At 40.1% G+C, this 20,651-nt stretch overlaps 3 protein-coding genes across 3 annotated transcripts; all 3 read right to left on the reverse strand.

The window, feature by feature from the left end:
* Positions 1–1,580: 1,580 nt before the first annotated feature.
* On the reverse strand, positions 1,581–9,237 carry LOC309326906 (vomeronasal type-2 receptor 26-like; the record flags this gene model as incomplete). Its single annotated transcript, XM_081835934.1, has 5 exons — positions 9,185–9,237; positions 7,026–7,880; positions 5,127–5,253; positions 2,367–2,687; positions 1,581–1,612 (listed from the first exon to the last, which is right to left on the reverse strand). The coding sequence occupies exons 2-5, from the start codon at positions 7,818–7,820 to the stop codon at positions 1,581–1,583; spliced, it is 1,275 nt and encodes a 424-aa protein (XP_081692060.1). The 5' UTR covers positions 7,821–7,880; positions 9,185–9,237.
* A 3,240-nt stretch (positions 9,238–12,477) lies between these two features.
* LOC309327307 (vomeronasal type-2 receptor 26-like) lies at positions 12,478–14,931 on the reverse strand. Its single transcript, XM_081836480.1, has 2 exons — positions 14,916–14,931; positions 12,478–13,604 (listed from the first exon to the last, which is right to left on the reverse strand). Exon 2 carries the CDS (start codon positions 13,600–13,602, stop codon positions 12,703–12,705), a length of 900 nt encoding a protein of 299 aa, XP_081692606.1. The 5' UTR covers positions 13,603–13,604; positions 14,916–14,931; the 3' UTR covers positions 12,478–12,702.
* A 1,220-nt stretch (positions 14,932–16,151) lies between these two features.
* LOC309327306 (vomeronasal type-2 receptor 26-like) lies at positions 16,152–19,193 on the reverse strand. Its single transcript, XM_081836479.1, has 2 exons — positions 18,958–19,193; positions 16,152–18,024 (listed from the first exon to the last, which is right to left on the reverse strand). Exons 1-2 carry the CDS (start codon positions 19,099–19,101, stop codon positions 17,125–17,127), a joined length of 1,044 nt encoding a protein of 347 aa, XP_081692605.1. The 5' UTR covers positions 19,102–19,193; the 3' UTR covers positions 16,152–17,124.
* Between the last annotated feature and the right edge of the window lie 1,458 nt (positions 19,194–20,651).

Genomic DNA, 20,651 nt, shown 5'->3' on the forward strand with positions numbered 1-20,651 from the left:
CAAATGGTTCTGTCAGTGTTGGCAGGGGTTCTTCCTTGTAGGCTAGTTCACTGACGATGGCCCCAGCATGATACGCAATTCCACCAATTATGAAGTCTCCTTGTTGATGATATTTGTGAAGTGGAGGCTGTGGGTAACAGATATTGCACTGAACAGCGTGAGTCTGGCATCCCATGGTAGGAAGCAGAGCCAGCAACAAAATGACTACAGCCACCATCCTCAGTACAGAAGTCTGAAGGCTGGAGTATCCAAGAGCAGAGCTGTGAACCCCTGTCCATTTCCAGTGCCACTCCATATCCCTGACTTTCACTGGATATATTTATGACAACCTTCACACTCTTTGCTCTCTGTTCTGCTAACAGCCAAAGAAGTTCCACAGGGGTTTGGCTGAATATCATAACAAATGACAGTCCTTCTGACTAGCTAATTGTGTAGTTAATTATTACATTAACAACAATTCCTAAATGAAGGATGTGGAGTCCTTTAGGAATTAAGAAAAGTTGTTTGTCACATATTCTGGAGAGAAGATTTCCCTCACGCTTTAGTTAGGTAGGAAGGCATGGTAAAATTTGGAATGACCCGCAGCATGAAAAGGACACTAGATTCAAATATTTGTGGTAGGGGTTAGCAACAAGGTATTCATGGATGCCTTATGCCTTTGCCTCCTTCCTATTGCATCATGAGCGGTCTCAATAAATGTTCCCTCATAAATCCAATTAAACAAGAAGATGTTGGTCAGGATATGGGGGGGGGGGGCACTTGAGAAGCTTTAACTCCCTCAAAACACCCCTTTTACCAGGTAGTTATGAGTTTAAATGCCAACCGTGAGACGCTTAGTAAGATTGACCTGTGATCCATCAAGCTATAGGCACTGACAGACTCCATATGTATTCTGCCTGCTGTCACCTACTGTCACCTGTTGTCACTTGCTGAAGGAAGGAGAACTAGGAGAGAGTCTATCTAAATTCTCTATGGAGGGAGTTCCCAAGTCTGTGTGTAGCCACTGAGAAGGCCCTCTCTCCTCCTGATTTACTCTGAAGCAACTTGAAACAAATAAATTTATATTCAGATAGTTGAATAATGTCTTATACTTGTCCAAGTGTAGCACACTTGGATTCTAATATATATGTCTTCGAGTGCTAAAATTCCAAACTTTGTCCTTCCTCCATTCCAGTTTCCATTAGCCTGAGCCTCTTTTCTTGGAGAGAGATAAGCAAATGGACTTGTAACACTAGAGGTTTTATTTACAGATAGGTAGCCGTGTTGGTCTGCCATAGTCAAAACAAAATAAAAAAATTCCTTCCAGTAGCACCTTAAAGACCAACTAAGTTAGTTCTAGGTATGAGCTTTCGTGTGCATGCACACTTCTTCAGATACATGCACATGTGCATGCACACGAAAGCTCATACCTAGAACTAACTTAGTTGGTCTTTAAGGTGCTACTGGAAGGAATTTTTTTATTTTGTTTTGACTAGAGGTTTAATGTGATTCTTAGCTAAACACCTTGTGATGGACCCATATGAGATACAGCCCCACTTAATCTAAAACTGCTAGACTCTTCTCTCAGCTCTTCTTTAGGGTCAATAGAAGCTTCCATGCGATGCTTCACAATCTAAATACAGACAAATTACACATTTATTTTCCATTGCGGTGTACAATTAAACATTTTTATTTAACACAGGGGCTCACAATATGATAAAGGAAAGAAGATAACATAGCAGAACAAGCCAATTGTAACCCCTTGTCTTGTGAACTCTATGCATGCATTCTATGCACTCAAATTCTTCAGGTCTTATTTCTTATTAGATGTTCCCTTTCATTCAACTCAGGCCGCAACACAATAATGTAGCATTTGGGTGCAAAGATGCAACCCAGCAGGCCAGCACCGGATGCTAAGATAGAAAAGATCTCCACAGCAACCATGTATTTTCCCTTGGTACTGAGATAGGTTGGAACAAAAGATACCCAAACACTGCAAAAGACCAACATGCTGAAAGTGATGAACTTCGCTTCATTGAAACTGTCAGGTAACTTCCTGGCAAAGAAAGCTACAGTGAAGCTGACAAGAGCCAGGAAGCCCATGTAGCTCAAGACAGAGTAAAACATAGTCACGGAGCCCTCATTACATTCCAGTACAATTTCTTTAGTGATTGAGTGCATGTCAACATCTGGAAATGGGGGCAAAGATGCCAGCCACACAGTACAGATGCCTGCTTGAATAAAGGAACAGGAAACCACAATGGCAATAGCCAGTCTCTTCCCCACCCACTTCCTCATCCTGGATCCTGGCTTGGTGGCCATGAAAGCCAAAACCACTGTCATGGTTTTTGCTAACACACAAGAAACAGCCACTGAGAAGATAATACCAAAAGCTGTCTGTCGGAGGAGGCATGCCACAATTTCAGGTTTTCCAATGAATAGCAATGCAGACAGGAAGCAGAGCAGGAGTGAAATTAGCAGCATATAAGTGAGGTCTTTGTTGTTTGCTTTGACAATGGGTGTGTGGTGGTGCTTCAAAAATGATCCCAGGACCAGAACTGTGATGAAGGAAAAAGTAAAAGCAAAGCAGGCTAAACTGATGCCCAGAGGTTCCTCATAGGACAAAAAGGTTGTTTCCTTGGGAATACACATATCCTGATTATTATTTGGATATTTTTCTTCTGAGCATATATTACACTCGTTCACGTCTGAAAATGAAAATACGTGGTCTTAATCAGAGAAATGAACATATATTCTGTAGAAATCATGTCTACCTGAATTATGTTGCGGCCAAGGCCCCCAAGCCCTTTCCCAGTAAATAACTTTAAACGGACACATCATTTTAGTTTTAAGTTTTTGTGCAAAATTTAGGCCACAACTTTATTACGTGGTATTGTCCTAGGTATTGGCCAGGGACTATAACTGACTCCTGCCTCTCTGCCTGGCAGTCTGTAAGGGTAAACACCAGCTGAGATAGCAACATTGTTGAAGATCGACTGAAGCTCATCCCGGTGTTCCTGTGGTCCTGGCATGGCCCTAGCCCCTCAAGCAGACTTCAGATGAGATCCAGGACCCCCAGATTCCTTTACCGGAATACCCTATTTCTGGAGGGGCAGGTGATGGCCACACCTTCCTTCCCACACATTTCTATAAACCAATGCCTAACCTCCAAACCTTACAAAGTTGTGATGATTGCTAAGGGGATAGGCGAAAACCAAGCCAATCTGCCAAATGGAAAAATCCCTACCCAGCCCCTGCTCTAAAGCAGGCGAGCCAATCCAAAGCAAAGCCAAAACAGTAGCACCTAAAATAGGGAGGGAGGGCGGGTGTTCATCAGCGTGAAGCAAGTGCCCCACCCCCATTGTGCTGCCACATTTATAGGTCCCTGGGATCATGCCACTCGCCCCAATTGGCCCAAACAGCCAAGCGCGTTCCTGGGGCCCAACAGACACGGCTTGGGCCACACCTAGTGTGGCGTTTGCCTCCTAGGATGGGTCAAGTAAAGGGTTAAAATGGGTGTGATGTGATTGGCCAGTGAGAATGCAAGGGGGGAGTAAAAGAAGGAGTGGGAGATTTTGAAAGTCAGTTGAGGTTTGGGAGTTGGGAGTAGAGGTTTGTCAGTTGGGAGTTGAAGCTTGGGTGTTGGAGAAGGAAGAGGGAGGAATAGGCAGGGGGTTGGTAGAGTTGTATTGTGAGAGAGTGAGAGGAATTGTTAGGTTGAGTCAGATAGATAGTTGGAATTATCAGTTTGGAAGTGTTAGGAACTAAGATTAGGAAACTAATGCGAGAAAAATAAACTGTAACCATACGCTTGTTCCTGCATTTAAAAATAAACTTGATTATTTGTTTATGTTAACAACTGTCTGGACTCCGTGTGTCCCCGTGAGAAACGGGGTGGTAGCAGCGAAGAAAGCAACCGCAGTGTTGGCACAGGGTCAATAGACCGTGAAACGTCCAGGGGCCCTGTGTGATCGCCACGCCTAGCAACAACACACCCCGTGGGGGTGGCTTAAGGGTCCCAAGCACAACTAGGATCCTCGATTTAGGAGGATCACATTTGTAACGGCTATTTTTTTCATGTGTAATGATATTTGTATTCTAATGTACAATGTCATACATTTGATATACAAAAGTTTTCTGTCTTGTCTGGCGAAAGCCCTATTAAGTGGTGTTTGGAGTTTTAACTGACATCTGCGAGGAACATTGTATGTTAGAATAATCTGTAAGCAAAATAAGGCTAGTAGTTATGCCTATTTTGTGTGGTATTGAAAGCGTTCTTTAAACCTTGGTGTCACAGATAAAAACCTCGCGTTTTAACCACTAGACTAGATATATATTATTTTCACCTTAATAAAATGCTAAAAATTATTCACATAGAAAAATGCAAAGCATAGTAATTTTGAAAGTCCTCCTCTACTGGAACAAAAAGTTGCAATCCCTTTTAAATTTAATGGATTAAAAAATCCATTAAAATTTAATGGATTAAAAAAAGCCCTAAATTTTTCTTTTTATGAATTTCCAATTATTTTCGTCTGTACTGCTCTGTTTAGGTTGATCATGTATTCTGCTCATTCTTCATTTCTTCCTTCCATCTTTGTAAATTTCCATTTTATCATGGAAATGTATCTGTAGCATTGTGTGTTGTGTTAGATGAATAGATTGTGGGATCCAACTATCATAAAGAATTGGTCTCCTGCTTTTGCAACAATTGAAGGATCTAAACACTCTTCAAAGACTGGACCAAGTTAAGTTCATTCCTAAAACATTTGTTTTCAGGTTTATTGCCACTGATGATAAGTCAGAAAATCATTTTTTATCTCTCCCCCTCTGTGTCTGTGTGTGTTTGAAGCTTGATCAAATATTTGGAAGTTATCTTCTCTGATAAACTGTTACTAGTACTGCCCATTATCTAGCTACTGTACAAAAGCCACTGTACTTTATACCCAACATATTTCCCTGACAAGGACTTTGAGGCAAATAATCACAGAGACAAACCAGTTTCTTTTTCAGCAACTACCTACAGGCTTAACAAACATTTCAATCACATGCTAAACCTGGTATAAAGTTGTTAATGAATAGGCACATTCCTGTGAATTCCAGCTAAACCCATTCACTTTTCAATTGTACAGTGTGTGCAGAATACTCACCCTCCTGAGCCGAAATCTTCCCTTCTGGACATGGGATGCAATCATAACAGCAAAATGGCTCCCCATCTTTCACTCTTTTCCTAGTTCCGGGATGGCACCACTCAGTACATAAGGAAAGAGGCTGAGACTAATCCATACATGAGAGCCCAGAATAGTAATTTTGAGAATTGTGAGATTAGAATATTGAAGCCAACTTTTAGGTGTACTTAAGTGATACTTCCTTTCAGTAATGTGTCACAAATGCTGCTAGCAAGTGCACCTTTTTTTAATTAACATGATAATTATAGTACTACAGAATTTTAAGAAACCATCTTCTGGAAAGGATGGAGCTTGGTTAATGGCATAGATTGTGATTTCATGTATACATAAACTGGTCAAGATGTGGATCTTTTTAAAAAAATACTAGCTCCAAACTACTTCCTCATCCATCCAATGTAATTTTTCCATGTTCTAAAAAGTTCCAAATCAGACCCTCAGTATTTTATTGCATTTCCTTATTGTCTGATTTTACTAAATTTACACATCAGGGCAGAGTGCAAGTGCTTACTGAGAACCAGGTGTCTTCTCAAATGGGTGACCATTGAGGCTTACCTGGTTAAAATGGTTACCTGGTTAAAATGGTTGGGCCAAGTTATGGCATCCCCACTGATGGTCAACCCTTGGTTGGGATCAACATTCCCAACCTTCACTCTATGAAATGATTGGTTTGGGGAAACAATCCAGTTGATCACATCAAATCCAGCCACTAACTCCCCATTCTCATCAAAGGAAATCTTGTCCCCACTGCTGTTGTTAAAAGAGACACGTCTGAGAAAATTATGTAGCTGGTTTAAAGAGGAGAAGGGAAGAGTTGAGAAAAGCCTGCAGTTGGATTGTTGATAGTAAAGTCATTCCTTGTTTATGGTTTTTGAGTGAGAAAGTATTCATGATAAAGAAGCTCACTCTTTATAATTCAGAAAAGGAGGAGGAAATTATAATAAAATGAATTTAAAGCACGTTAGGTTCTGAAGCTTCTGTTTCTATATTTTTGAGAGTATTGAAGCACAATGTTTTAATAGTAAATAAGGCCAACACCATTTTAGTTTGTGTTGACTCAGTGAGAAAACAAGCTTGCTTTGGACACCATACAGTATTTCTTAAAAAAATTAATATGTGATTCAAGTGCCATACTTATTCATGCATATGCAGCCACTTGGAAGGTAGCATTGCAAAATACAACACAAAATACAAGACGAGAATATAAAAACCTATACCAAGGGTAATAAATTTTAATAAAGAAGGGAGAGGAAATTATAATAAATTGACTTTAAAGCACTTTAGGTTCTAAAGCTTCTGTTTCTATGTTTTCAAGAGTGTTGAACTATACGGTTAGTATTTTAATAGTCTCTAATGCCAACACCATTTCAGTTTGGGCTAACTGAGTCAGCAAACAAGCCTACTTCTGACAACATAATATGTTATTATTTTTAAATAAAATATGTGACTTCAAGGGACATACATATTCATGTAGATCTGCTCCCAGAAGGCTTGGGTCAGGCTCAGTAATTTAACAAAATGAATCAGATGCGCAAAATTCATAACAGAATGGCTACCTATCACAAAATATATAACAGGGCTTTCACTACAAATGCCATTAGCACCAGTCACTATGGAAAATGGCCTGGAAGATGGGAATTGAAGTCCAACAACATATGGAGGGCGCAACCAGTTGGGTGAACTTGGCTGTCTGAGGAAATCAAATAGTAATTTGGAAACCTTCTAGGAATTTAAGGACAGAAAGGGGGAAAGGGTATTAAAGTGATATTTAAATACATTAGGATGTGAAGAAATTGATGCAAATTAATAACTATTGTAGCACACTTATGTTGATCTGCCTCTTGACAATGTTTAGTATGTTACCTGCCACAACTGTTGATTGTGATACTTCCATCCACCTCTTCTTTCCATTGCTTCATATTTGAATCTAGTTGAAGACATGCAATGCAAAGCATAGGCTACAGCGCAGACAGCATTGTAGATGCTGTAGCTGTGGCCATTCATGGTCTTCTCAAAGAATGGAGCAGGAAGGCTCTCTAATTTCTCCTCCCCAGTGCAAATATTCCCCTTTACATCTTCCACATTTGGATCTGAGAATACACAGTTAAAGGCTTGTTCCCAGAAGTCCCTGATGAAACCATCTCCTTTTGTGTTTAAAGGATTTCGGTTCTCAACAAATGCTTGGAATGCTAATAGGTCATTGGAATGGATTGAGAAGGACAGGACACCATGGAATATTTCTGTTTCCCAATCCCTTTGATAAACTGAGGAAGTGAGTTCCATTTCAGCTGTTGTTATCCACACTAATCCCTTTGGTAGACTTGGTGGATGTTCTGCAAAATACGGAATCCATCTCAAAATCAACATGGAATAAGATTCACCATAAAACACAACCACACTGGCTGTACTATTCATAAGTTCATTATGTATTTTTAATCCATCTTCAAGAATTCCAGCCAATTCAGATGTGGACATAAAGATAGGCATTGTTTTTATAAAGTCAAAGCAGACACCTCTCTGGGAAAATTTTGGTAAAGCAGTTTGTAAAAAAATTTCACCATTTTCATTATCCATTACTAGTACTCCAATCCATATCCATTTGAAATAAAGAAGCAAAGAGAGAATTCCTGTGTATTGAAGTGCTTGATTAGGTACCATCTGGTAGAAAGAAATTACTGGGGTTCCATCTGTCTTCAGTGGAGCAGAGCCATATATGAGCTAAAGGAATTTTAGTGGAGAAAAAGAAAGGCGATAATAATAGAATGCATATTGCATATTAAAGTTTTCAAATCCATTCATGGAAACTGGAAACCACTGCTTTCACCTCTGCTGATGGAAGCCAACTATAGAATCTCATAGAATTGTAGAGTTGGAAGGGACCCCAAGAGTCATTTAGTCCAAGCCCTTGCAAAGCAAGAATCTCTACTAAGGCACCCAGGATAAATAGCCATCCATCAGAGAATGAATTCTCACAATTCCATCTCTATGAAGAATGAAATATATCTGTTATAGAGGATTGGGGACCACACCCCAGCAGATATTTTCAAGTTTGAGGGCAAAAGGAAGCAAGAAAATTGCAAAAAAACAACAACCCAAAACACCAACACCACCCCACCCCGCTCTAATTTCCACTGATAAATGGATTTTGCCAGTGAATTACACCCATATATTATATTAGCAACCCTTAGAAATACAACATCAGGTACTGAATTTGACTATTCAAATCCTTGAGTTAGGCATTCATGGTTGAAAGAATATACAATGATCAATAGCGATCAAGCGGATTTATGCACTGAGAGGAAATACACTGAGGATTTCCTTGCTCAAAGTTTGCATCTATAATTGCTTGATTACAGCAACATTCTCAGAGCAAAATTCTTATTTTTTGACCAATGAGAGAAGTGAAATAATCAGACTGTACAACGGTTATGGGATAAAATCAGACCAAATTTTGATTAACATCAGCAGGAAGTGTAATATTTGGCATGCCATTAGCGACAGGATCAGTTCATATTCCACAAGCTCCATGACGATGGAATGGATCTGCTGGATTTGTACCAGCCCAAGCCCATCTCATGGCCCCTTATGGGGGCTCCCTATACTATGTTGATCCTGCCTGATGCCATTTCCCCCATCATACAAACATACAAACAATTTTCTTCCACCTAACAAAAAAGGACACAATTTTACTAAGGAAACATGAAACAAACCCCAACCAAATGCCAATCAAGTTGAGAGAGAAAAAATTCATTTCCAGTCCTGTCACCTAGTAACCCCAAATTGCATTTTAAACTCCTCCTGAAATAAATGCAGTAACACAAAAGAAAATTCTTATTGCCCAGTTAAGCACGTTATTTGACAAATGACAGCAGTGAAATAAGGAAATATGCAACAAACCCCAATCAAATGCCAATCAGGCTGAGAGGAAAAAATCATTTCCAGCCATGTCAACTAGCAACCCAAAATTGCACATTTAAATTCCTGAAATAAATAAAGTAACACAAAGGAACAGCAACACTCACAGCATCTTAAAAACCATATCAGAAACAGGATCCTAAAACTCAGTTTGCATGTGAGATTCATAAAAAAGGAAGTCTCCGTATTTTTAAGACTCACATTAATGTCTGGAAATAATAGAATAGGAAATGTGGGAGGACACATAGAGGGAGGGAGGGAAAGAGAAAGGCAGAGCTCTCCTACCTGTGGAACTTTATAGTTTTCCAAGAGCGTTGCCACATTCATGGAAATTGGGGCATCCACTCCCCCAATGACTGCTATTAGATTTTTCTGTTGCTCACATATGTAGTTAGGGATAAATCTGTCCTCTGTGGATAAAAGTAGCATTGTAGCATGATAAGTCCTCCTTGCATTGCAATAGCTGTCATAGATGTGGAAACCCAAAGTGAGATTGGGTAAGAGGTGAGGGTTTTCATTGATCTCTTTGACTGTGAATGCCAAAGCCAGGATGTGCTGGTAATGCTTAGGGACTATGCTGAAAGAAGTGTGAGATTCTTTTTCAGAAGGATATTCCATACTTAGTTTAGTTATTATCACTGTGTTCTGTGTCTCCTTTATTAACAATCAATTATTACAGTATTTATATATAAGTTGGATATAATTATAAGGTGGCCTACATAAATATAAAAAATTAACTATGTAAGCAGTCACATTTACAATATAAAACTCTCCATTCTGATTAAAATAAGTTTTTAGATTTTTATCATTTATTTTATTATAAAGCTTTTTTGAAAATAAGCAAAAAAACAACCCACCATCCCATCTGTTTTGTTATATTTTAACAAAACAGATGGGATGGTGGGTTTTTTGTTTTTGTTTTTTTTAACTGGTGAAGATGGAGCAGATTGGGGAGGCAATCCTATGGCAAGATCTACCAGGATGAGCATTTTAGAATTCAATGGATCTCTGGCTTAACCTTGCTCAGTTGGTATTAATTCCTCAACCCCAGTTCATTTTAGCATACATGAGCATAACTTAGTGATCATAGAAAATGGAGGGTTCAGATGGCTGTGATGAAGCTGGTTGAGCCAAGCTGGTCTAAGACTGAAAAAAGGAGCATGCCAGGGGCAAGGCAGAGGTGGAACCAGAGAGCAGAACTTTTGCTAGATCCTAAGCATGTTCAGTTAGTCATGTGACCTTGCAATCTAGCATAGTATGCTTTTCCTCCTCAGCCAGGCATGGACAGAGCAGCAGCAGGAGCCCTGCTGCCGAACAGGGTTTAGATCTGGTGTAACTTTATGCTGCATTAATTTGCAGCATCTCACTTCACACTAGCTTTTGGTGGATAGGATTTATGCCTCCATTTTGTGTTCTTTAGCTGCAGCTCTAGCACAAATTGTCCTAGTGGAATCTTATTATTATATAAAATAAATTAATACAATACTTGGAATGAAAAGAAAACAATCATTCATGATTTACACTAATGGTTCTGTCAATGTTGGCAGGGGTTCTTCCCTGAAGGCTAGTTCACTGAGCATGACACCAGCATCATAAGCAATTCCACCAATTATGAAATCTCCTTGTTGATGATATTTGTGAAGTGGAGGCTGTGGGTAACAGATATTGCACTGAACTGCGTGAGTCTGGCATCCCATTGGAGGAAGCAGAGCCAGCAGCAAAATGACTACAACCACCATCCTCAGTACAGAAGTCTGAAGGCTGGAGTATCCAAGAGCAGAGCTGTGAACCCCTGTGTGTACCCAGAGCCACTCCATATCCCTGACTTTTACTGGATATATTTATGACAACCTTCACACTCTTTGCTCTCTGTTCTGCTAACAGTCAAAAAAGTTCCTCAGGGGTTTGGCTGAATATCATAACAAATGACAGCCCTTCTGACTAGCTAATTGTGTAGTTAATTATTACATTAACAACAATTCCTAAATGGAGGGTGTGGAGTCCTTTAGGAATTAAGAAAAATTGTTTGTCATGTATCCTGGAGAGAAGATTTCCCTCACACTTTAGTTAGGTAGGAAGGCATGGTAAAGTTTGGAATGACCTGCAGCATGAAGAGGACACTGGATTCAAATATTTGTGGTAGGGGTTAGCAACAAGGTATTCAGGGACGCGGGTGGCGCTGTGGGTAAAACCTCAGCACCTAGGACTTGCCAATCGTATGGTCAGCAGTTCGAATCCCCATGGCGGGGTGAGCTCCCGTCATTCGGTCCCAGCTCCTGCCCACCTAGCAGTTCAAAAGCACCCCTAAGTGCAAGTAGATAAATAGGTACCGCTTTATAGCGGGAAGGTAAACGGCGTTTCCGTGTGATGTGCTGGTGCAGGCTTGCCAGAGCAGCTTCGTCACGCTGGCCACTTAACCGGAAGTGTCTCTGGACAGCGCTGGCCCCCGGCCTCTTAAGTGAGATGGGCGCACAACCCTGGAGTCGGACACGACTGGCCCGTACGAGCAGGGGTACCTTTACCTTTACCTTTATTCATGGATACCTTATGCCCATGTCTCCTTCTTATTGCACTATGAGCGGTCTCAATAAATGTTCCCTCATAAATCCACAATAAACAAGAGGATGTTGGTCAGGATATGGGGGGGGGCACTTGAGAAGCATTAACTGCCTCAAAGCACCCCTTTTACCAGAGAGTTATGAGTTTGAACGCCAACTGTGAGACGCTTAGTAATATTGACATGTGATCCATCAAGCTATAGGCACTGACAGACTCCATATGTATTCTGGCCTGTCTCCCTGCTGTTACCTGCTGACACCTGCTGTCATTTGCTGAATGAACGACAACTGGGAGAGAGTCTATCTAAATTCACTATGGAGGAAGTTCCCAAGTCTTTATGTAGCCACTGAGAAGGCCATTTCCTGCTTCGCTACCAAGGGAACCTGTGAGGGTGGCAAGAACTAGAAAGGGACTTCCCCCAAAGATCTTGGAACCTGGGCTATTGAGGCCATTGACAGTGCACATATGGAGGCAAATAATGTGAATAATAGCTGACTCCTTGAAATAAAAATTATTCAGTGCAAAAATATGGTTCAAAAGATTTACTGCAGAACTTTACTCTGAAGCAACTTGAAACAAATAAAGTTACATTCAGATAGTTGAATTATGTCTTATACTTGTCCAAGTGTAGCACACTTGGATTCCAATATATATATATATTCGAGTGCTAAAATTCCAAGCTTTGTCTTTCCTCCATTCCAGTCTCCATTAGCCTGAGGTTCTTTTCTTGGAAAGAGATAAGAAAATGGACATGTAACACTAGAGGTTTCATGTGATTCTAAGCTAAACACCTTAGAGGTTTCATGTGATACTAAGATAAACAACTGCTAAACTTTTCTCTCAGCTCTTCTTTAGCTTCAATAGAAGTTTCCATGCTATGCTTCACAACCTAAATACAGACACATTACAGATTTATTTTCCATTGCAGTGTACAATTAAACAATTTTATTCAACACAGGAGCATGCAAAACAATGAAGAAAAGAAGATAATATAGCAGAACAAGCCAATTTTAACCCCTTGTCTGGTGATCACTCTTCATACATGGATTCTATGCACTCAAATTCCTCAGGTCTTATTTCTTATTAGATGTTCCCTTTCGTTCAACTCAGGCCGCAACACAATAATGTAGCATTTGGGGGCAAAGATGCAACCCAGCAGGCCAGCACCAGATGCTAAGATAGAAAAGATCTCCACAGCAACCATGTATTTTCCCTTGGTACTGAGATAGGTTGGAACAAAAGATACCCAAACACTGCAAAAGACCAACATGCTGAAAGTGATGAACTTCGCTTCATTGAAACTGTCAGGTAACTTCCTGGCAAAGAAAGCTACAGTGAAGCTGACAAGAGCCAGGAAGCCCATGTAGCTCAAGACAGAGTAAAACATAGTCACGGAGCCCTCATTACATTCCAGTACAATTTCTTTAGTGATTGAGTGCATGTCAATATCTGGAAATGGGGGTGAAGATGCCAGCCACACAGTACAGATGCCTGCTTGAATAAAGGAACACGACACCACAATGGCAATAGCCAGTCTCTTCCCCACCCACTTCCTCATCCTGGATCCTGGCTTGGTGGCCATGAAAGCCAAAACCACTGTCATGGTTTTTGCTAACACACAAGAAACGGCCACTGAGAAGATAATGCCAAAAGCTGTCTGTCGGAGGAGGCACGCCACAATTTCAGGTTTTCCAATGAATAGCAATGCAGACAGGAAGCAGAGCAGGAGTGAAATTAGCAGCATATAAGTGAGGTCTTTGTTGTTTGCTTTGACAATGGGTGTGTGGTGGTGCTTCAAAAATGTTCCCAGGACTAGAACTGTGAGCACAGAAAAAGTAAAAGCAAAGCAGGCTAAACTGATGCCCAGAGGTTCCTCATAGGACAAAAAGGTTGTTTCCTTGGGAATACACATATCCTGATTATTATTTGAATATTTTTCTTCTGAGCATATATTACACTCGTTCATGTCTGAAAATGAAAATACGTGGTCTTAATCAGAGAAATGAACACATATTCTGTAGAAATCATGTCTACCTGAATTATGTTGCGGCCAAGGCCCCCAAGCCCTTTCCCAGTAAATAACTTTAAACGGACACATCATTTTAGTTTTAAGGTTTTGTGCAAAATTTAGGCCACAACTTTATTACGTGGTATTGTCCTAGGCATTGGCCAGGGGCTATAACTGACTCCTGCCTCTCTGGTTGGCAGTCTGTAAGGGTAAACACCAAATAAGGGAGCAACATTGGTGAAGATCGATTGAAGTTCATCCCGGTCTTCCTGTGGTCCTGGCATGGCCCTAGCCCCTCAAGCGGACTTCAGATGAGATCCAGGACCCCCAGATTCCTTTACCGGAATACCCTATTTCTGGAGGGGGAGGTGATGGCCACACCTTCCTTCCCACTCTTCTGAGTATATATTACAATAGTTCATGTCTGAAAATGGAAATACATGGTCTTAATCAGAGAATGTGAACACATATTCTGTAGAAATCATGTCTACCTGAACTATGTTTTAATGGCTATTGTTTAATCTTTAAAGATGTTTGATTACGAAAGTTTTCTGTCTTGTCTGGTGAATCCCTATTAAGTGGTGTTTGGAGTTTTAACTGACATCTGTGAAGAACATTGTGTGTTAGAATAATCTGTAAGCAAAATAATGCTAGCAGTTAAGGCTAAACTGATGCCCAGAGTTTCCTCACAGGACAAAAAGCTTATTTTCTTACACATATTGGGATTATTGTTTGGAGAGCCTTCTTCTGAGCATTTTTTACAGTCATACATGTCTGGAGGGGGGGGGGAGTCTGATTTTGAAGGGGGGGGAAATAGACATATTGTGCAGCAATCCTGTATTTTAATGGCTTTAAAAAACATGTTCTGATATTCATAGTATAATATATATTGTATCCCTGTCAGACAACTGCAGTGCCTTGAAACAGGCAGTCAGATTGCTCATCCGTAGCAGTAACCAAAGGAGGAAGGACTGCTGGCAGGCGCACAGGGAGAAGAAATGCTATGGTGCTTTTGCAGCAGCACAACTGGATGCCTTCAGCTGCCCCAGCTGCAACAAAACATGTCTCTTCCATATTGGTCTCTACAGTCACAGCAGGCACTATAATCTTCCAAAGGTTTGACTTTACTCCGAAAGGCACACTCCTCTATTGTCCCCCAAGACAGAGAAATGTTTGTATCACATTTCAAACATGCAAGAAAATTAATTCTGATATCACTCATTCCTCTGACTTTCAGCCTTTGCTCTGTATGGTATCTGTATAATTCTTACCCTCCTGGACTGAAATCTCTCCTTCTGAGCATGGGATACAATCATAGCAGCAAAATGGCCTTCCCTCTTTCACTTTCTTCCTAGAGCCAGGATGGCATCTCTCAGTACATAAAGAAACAGGCAGAGACTAATCCACAAATGAGAGAGCATAATGATAAAATTGAGAATAATGAGATAAGAATATTTGGGGAAATTTTTCTTATTTTCCTAAGTAATGCCTCCATCTAGTAAGGTATGATCAATGCTACGAGCAAGTGTTCATTCCCTATATTAGCACAACTGTGGTACCACAGACTTTTAAGAAACCATCTACTTGAATGAATGGAGCTTGGTTAAATGTTAAATGACATTGATTGTGATTTCATGTATACTTAAACTAGTGTCAATATAATTAGTTGTACTTCTCCCCCTCCAAACAACTTCTAAATTAATATAGTGGTACCTCTGGTTACAGACGCTTCAGGTTACAGACTCCGCTAACCCAGAAATAGTACCTCAGGTTAAGAACTTTGCTTCAGGATGAGAACAGAAATCGTGCTCTGGTGGCACTGCGGCAGTGGGAGGCCCTATTAGCTAATGTGGTACCTCAGGTTAAGAATGGTTTCAGATTAAGAAAGGGCCTCCAGAATGAATTAAGTTCTTAACCTGAGGTACCACTGTATAGACAAGAATATAGCAACTAAAAGAACCCCATTTTTTCAATCCATTTATTGTGCTTCTTACAATTTTTTATGTTGTGTTTATTGGACATCCTCATTGTCTGATGAAATTAATTTCTGACATCAAGACAGATAGACAGTGTCCACTCTCTTCTCAAATGGCTGACAGTGGGGGCCTACCTGGTTAAAATGGTTAGACCATGTTATGGCATCTCCATTGATGGTGAGTTTTTCCCCATCTAGTGCTTACTCAGAATTAGGTGTCTTCTCAGATGGGTGATAACTGAGGCTTACCTGGTTAAAATGGTTGGGCCATGTTATGGCATCCCCATTGATGGTCAACCATTGGTTGGGATCAACATTCCCAACCTTCAGCCTATGAAATGATTGGTTTGGGGAAACAATCCAGTTGATCACATCAAATCCAGCTTTTAACATCGCATTCTGGTCAAAGGAAATATTGTCCCCACCACTGTTGTTAAAGGAGACACTTCTGAGAAAGTGATGGAGCTCAATAAGAAAGGAAAAGACAAAAGTTAAGAAAAGTCTGCAGTTGGATCTTCTGTATTAAGGTCTGATATTGTTTATGGTGTTGTATTCATTACAAATGTGCTGTGTGATTCAGGGACAGGAGAAATTGTTAGCTGCAATTCCTAGAGATTTCAAAGTGATTTCCAAAATACAATATACCAACAAAATATTTTCATACCAGTACAAAGGCTGATAAAATAATTTTATGCACTTTCATATAGAAAGTTCTTGGACCATAAAGGAAAAGAAGAGGTGGTAGTTAAAATACCCCTCATTTGTGTTTTGTTGGCAGAGGTAGCTTGCCCCATTTGCCAGTGACACACCTACTGGGAACCTAGCATTCTGGCTCCCCACATCTCTCAGGTGCTACCCTCCACTCCACCACCACCCAAACTGAACGTGCTTTGTACTTTGGGTTTACACAGTGTGAAAAAGCCTACTTCTTACACCACATAATGTGGTTTTTGTTTTGTTTTGTTTTGTAGAAAAGTGAACTCAGAGGCATGCATGTTCATATATATCCACTTCCAGAAAGGCTGTCCTTGGATCATAAATTTGTCAGATGCATTAAAGTCTTAATCAGGTGGCAACCATAATGCTGCCTATTGCACAATATAGAATAGAACTAGCCAATGTGGTACTCAACAGATGTCTGTTTATTAGAATAGCTGTCAGCCCTAAACAGCATGGACAATAGTCTGGGTTGATGGGAACAGTAGTTTAACAATATATGGAGGACACTGTCCATTGGCTGGACCTGGCTGATTAAAAGGATGAAACAGTCAGATGGTGATCACTCAAGAAGATAAGGAAGGATAAGAAGAAGAGTTCCTAAAGTGATAACTGCATACTATTTCAATAACCTAAAGAACACTTAAATATAGCCTACATAGATCAGGAACATAATAAAAATGCATACTATGAATGTGCTCAAAATGAGAGAAGGCTGGTGGTCTGGGATGGGAAATGAAGGGGAGTTGGAAATATGAGGATGGTCAGAGTTTGGGGAGACAGTAATATTACATATATTTGGGTCTATTGTAGCAGAATTGTAGTTCTCTGCCACTTGACAATATTGAGCCTATTACCTGCCATAACTGATACTTCTGTCCTCTTCTGTCCTCCATTGCTTGTAAGGACATATCGTGCAAAGCATAGGCTACAGCATATAGAGCATTGTAGATGCTGTAGCTGTGGCCATTCATGCCCATCTCAAAGAATGGTGCTGGAAGGCTCTCCAGTTTCTCCTCCCCGGTGCATATATTCCCCTCCACATCTACCACATTAGTGTTTGGGAATACACAGCCAAAGGCTTGTTGCCAGAAGTCCCTGATAAAACCATCTTCTTTTGTTCTCAAAGGATTTCGACTCTTAATAAATTGTTTGAAATTTGGTACATCATTAGAGTGAATTGTGAAGGAGAGGATACCATGGAATATTTCTGTTTCCCAGTCCCTTTGATAAAATTGTGAAGTGAGTTCCATTTGGGCTGTCGTTATCCACACTATACTTTTGGGTAGCTTTGGTGGATATTCTGCAAAATATGGAATCCATCTTAAAAACACTATGGAATTTGATTCCCCATAAAACACAACTACATTGGTTGTACTGCTCATTACTGCATTATGTATTTCTGACCCATCTTCTAGCATTTTGTTCAGTTTAGAGACAGATCTTATCAAAGGGACTCTTTTTATAAAGTTAAAACAGACACCTCTCTGGGAAAACATTGGCAAAACAGTTTGTAACAATCTTTCACCACTATCATTGTCTATTACAAGGATGCCAATCCATATCCATCTGAAATGAAGAAGCAAAGAGAGAATCCCTTTGTACTGAATGGCTTCGTGGGGTACCATCTGATAGAAAGAAAGTCCTAGGTTTCTATCGTTCATCATTGGGACAGAGCCATATATGAGCTGGAGAGAGATAGGGGGAAAAGAATAAAGATAGTAAAAATAGAATGTATGTTGCATCTTAAAAGTTTCAAAACAATCAAGGTAGGTTAGAATCTAGTGTTGTTCCCTTTTTGGAATCTAGTGCTTTGCAGAATTTCAGACAGTCCTACTTGGAAATGCTGGGTATTGAACCTGGAGTCTTATTCATGCAAAGTGGATGCTCTACCGACAGCAATTCTCTTGCCAAATATATATATATATTTTCATAGAAGAGTTTGTAAATAATCAGGACAGTGAAGGTTCTCAATGTTTTACTATAATTCCTATATTCTGTATTTCTACGTAACATGCTATAGGTGCACAAAAGAATTATCCCAGGTTTCAGGAGAGGCCAATCTTCCTCTTGCTCATATCTGGGTGTACACATGCAATATCCCCTTTATCCCCTTTAAACTTTCCCTGTTGCCTGGATATCAGTTACCAAAGTTCAGAGCACTATAGCTTTGCTTCAAATTTTATTCAGCATTCACTTGGCAGTGTGGGGTCCCTTTTTATATAGGCTATTTTTATATAGTTCCGAACTGTATTTACACTTTTTCTGAATTATGAATGAATCATAAAGTGTATTTTCTTTTGTTTTTCATCTCATCACTTAACTCATCTTTAATTAAATATAATCCTACCAATGAAACAAAAGAAGCAGCAGTGCTCAGAGCATAAAAAATTGGTACAAACAACAGCAGATTAGAATCCCATTTTTCCAGTTTAGAAGTGTGATTTCTAAAAATATGAAGCTTGACATGTTTGTAATCCAAGCGTATGCAAACCAGACTGATTGCAAACCAAGGTACCACTATAATGTCTTGGCACAATAGAATAGGAAAAATGGTGGGACTAAGAATATGAGTGTTAAAATTCCCAACACACACACACAAGCGGGCAGAGCTCTCCTACCTGTGGAATTTTATAGTTATTCAAGAGAGTTCCCACATTAATGGAAATCTGGACATCCAGTCCTCCAACAACTGCTATTAGATTTTTCTGGCTGTCACATAGGTAGTTAGGGATGACTCTTTCCAATGATGATAGAAGTCGCATTGTGGCATCATAAGTCTTCCTTGCATTGTTATAGCTGTCATAGATGTGGAAGCCCAATGTGAGATTGGGTAAAATCTGAGGGTTTTCGTTGATCTCTTTTACTGCAAATGCCAAAGCCAGGATATGCTGGTAATGCTTACTGACTGTGCTGGAATAAGAGTGTGATTCTGTATCAGAAGGATATTCCAAACTTAATTTAGTGATTGCTGCTGTGTTCTGGATCCTCTTTATCAATAATTAACCATTACAGTATTTATATATAATGTTTCTATGTTGGCCTACATAAATATAAAGGCTGAAGTATAGGAGTGGTCACATTTAGAAGATCACACACCTTATAATATTTCATCATTAGCTTTTTCTTTTTTTGAAAATTCAAAATGAAACTAAAAGCGTAGCTGAACAGAGGCAAGGGGTGAATATTCACCATAGGCTTAAGAAATCTTTGCTAAACATGCTGGTGAACATAATGCTTTCTTTTCCCTTGAAATTTTATTTACTGTGTTTTCTTTGCATGGTTGTTCTTTATAGGGTTTCAAGATGCCCATATTGAGCCACCTGAGCTTGAGCTGCCTGAACAGTTTAAATCTGAAATGTGGACATACTGGGGGCATGGCGGCGTGGGACCACAGAGGGAGGGCATTAAACTGGATCATAAGCATGTTCTGCTTAGTCGCATTAGATGGCAACCTGGCATAGAATACCGTTTTTAAATTCTTTGTTTTCCCTCTCCCTGCAGGGCATTAGTAGCTGCTTTTCGGCTGCATTAGGTTTGGATCTGGTGTAACTTTATGCTGCTTTAATTTATACCAGTTTGCTTTACACCAGCTTCTTGCACATAGGATTGCTCCATTAGTTTTGTATTAGCATGCAAGTCTCCTTAAAATAAGTTTTAAATAAATAACCAATAGAGTAAAAAGGACTAAACAAGCCTCAAGCAAACTTTTTGAGAAGTCCAATTTTGTTAAGGAAGAAAATTTATTAAAAGAAGGAAAGCCAGCCAACTGAGGTAAGAGTGGAGATGAACAGGAAGACACAAGTAGAGAGGAGAGTAACTATGGAGGGAAATGTGCCTTAGCTATCCATGGCAAATACTGATGTACAGTGGACCCTCCCTCTGGGGGTCCATATGCACCCCAAAAATTATGTAAATAGAGGTGCACTCTGTGCACATGCGCAGCGAGATTGAGCGCTTCTGCGCATATGGTGGAACCCAGAAGCATACACTTCCAGGTTTGCCGTGGCTGTAACCTGAAGATTACATATCCAAAGGGATATGTAAACAGAGGTATGACTGTATATACACACGCCAACACACATACTCATATATTGTAATACATCTGTAGGTATATATAATATACCCACCCACTAACTCAGGGTGTGCTGCCCTCCTCCAAATGCTTTTTGTACCACAACTCCCTAATACCTGCCCATTGGACATCCTGGCTGGGGCTGATAAGAACTTCTAGTTCAGTTCAACAACATCTCATGAGCACAATATTACCTACTGCTGCAGGAAGTGCAGTGATGTTTTCCCTACAGCTCAAGCC

Source organism: Podarcis erhardii (genome assembly GCF_964252035.2).
Source record: "Podarcis erhardii genome assembly, chromosome: 13".
NCBI classification, from domain to species: domain Eukaryota; kingdom Metazoa; phylum Chordata; class Lepidosauria; order Squamata; family Lacertidae; genus Podarcis; species Podarcis erhardii.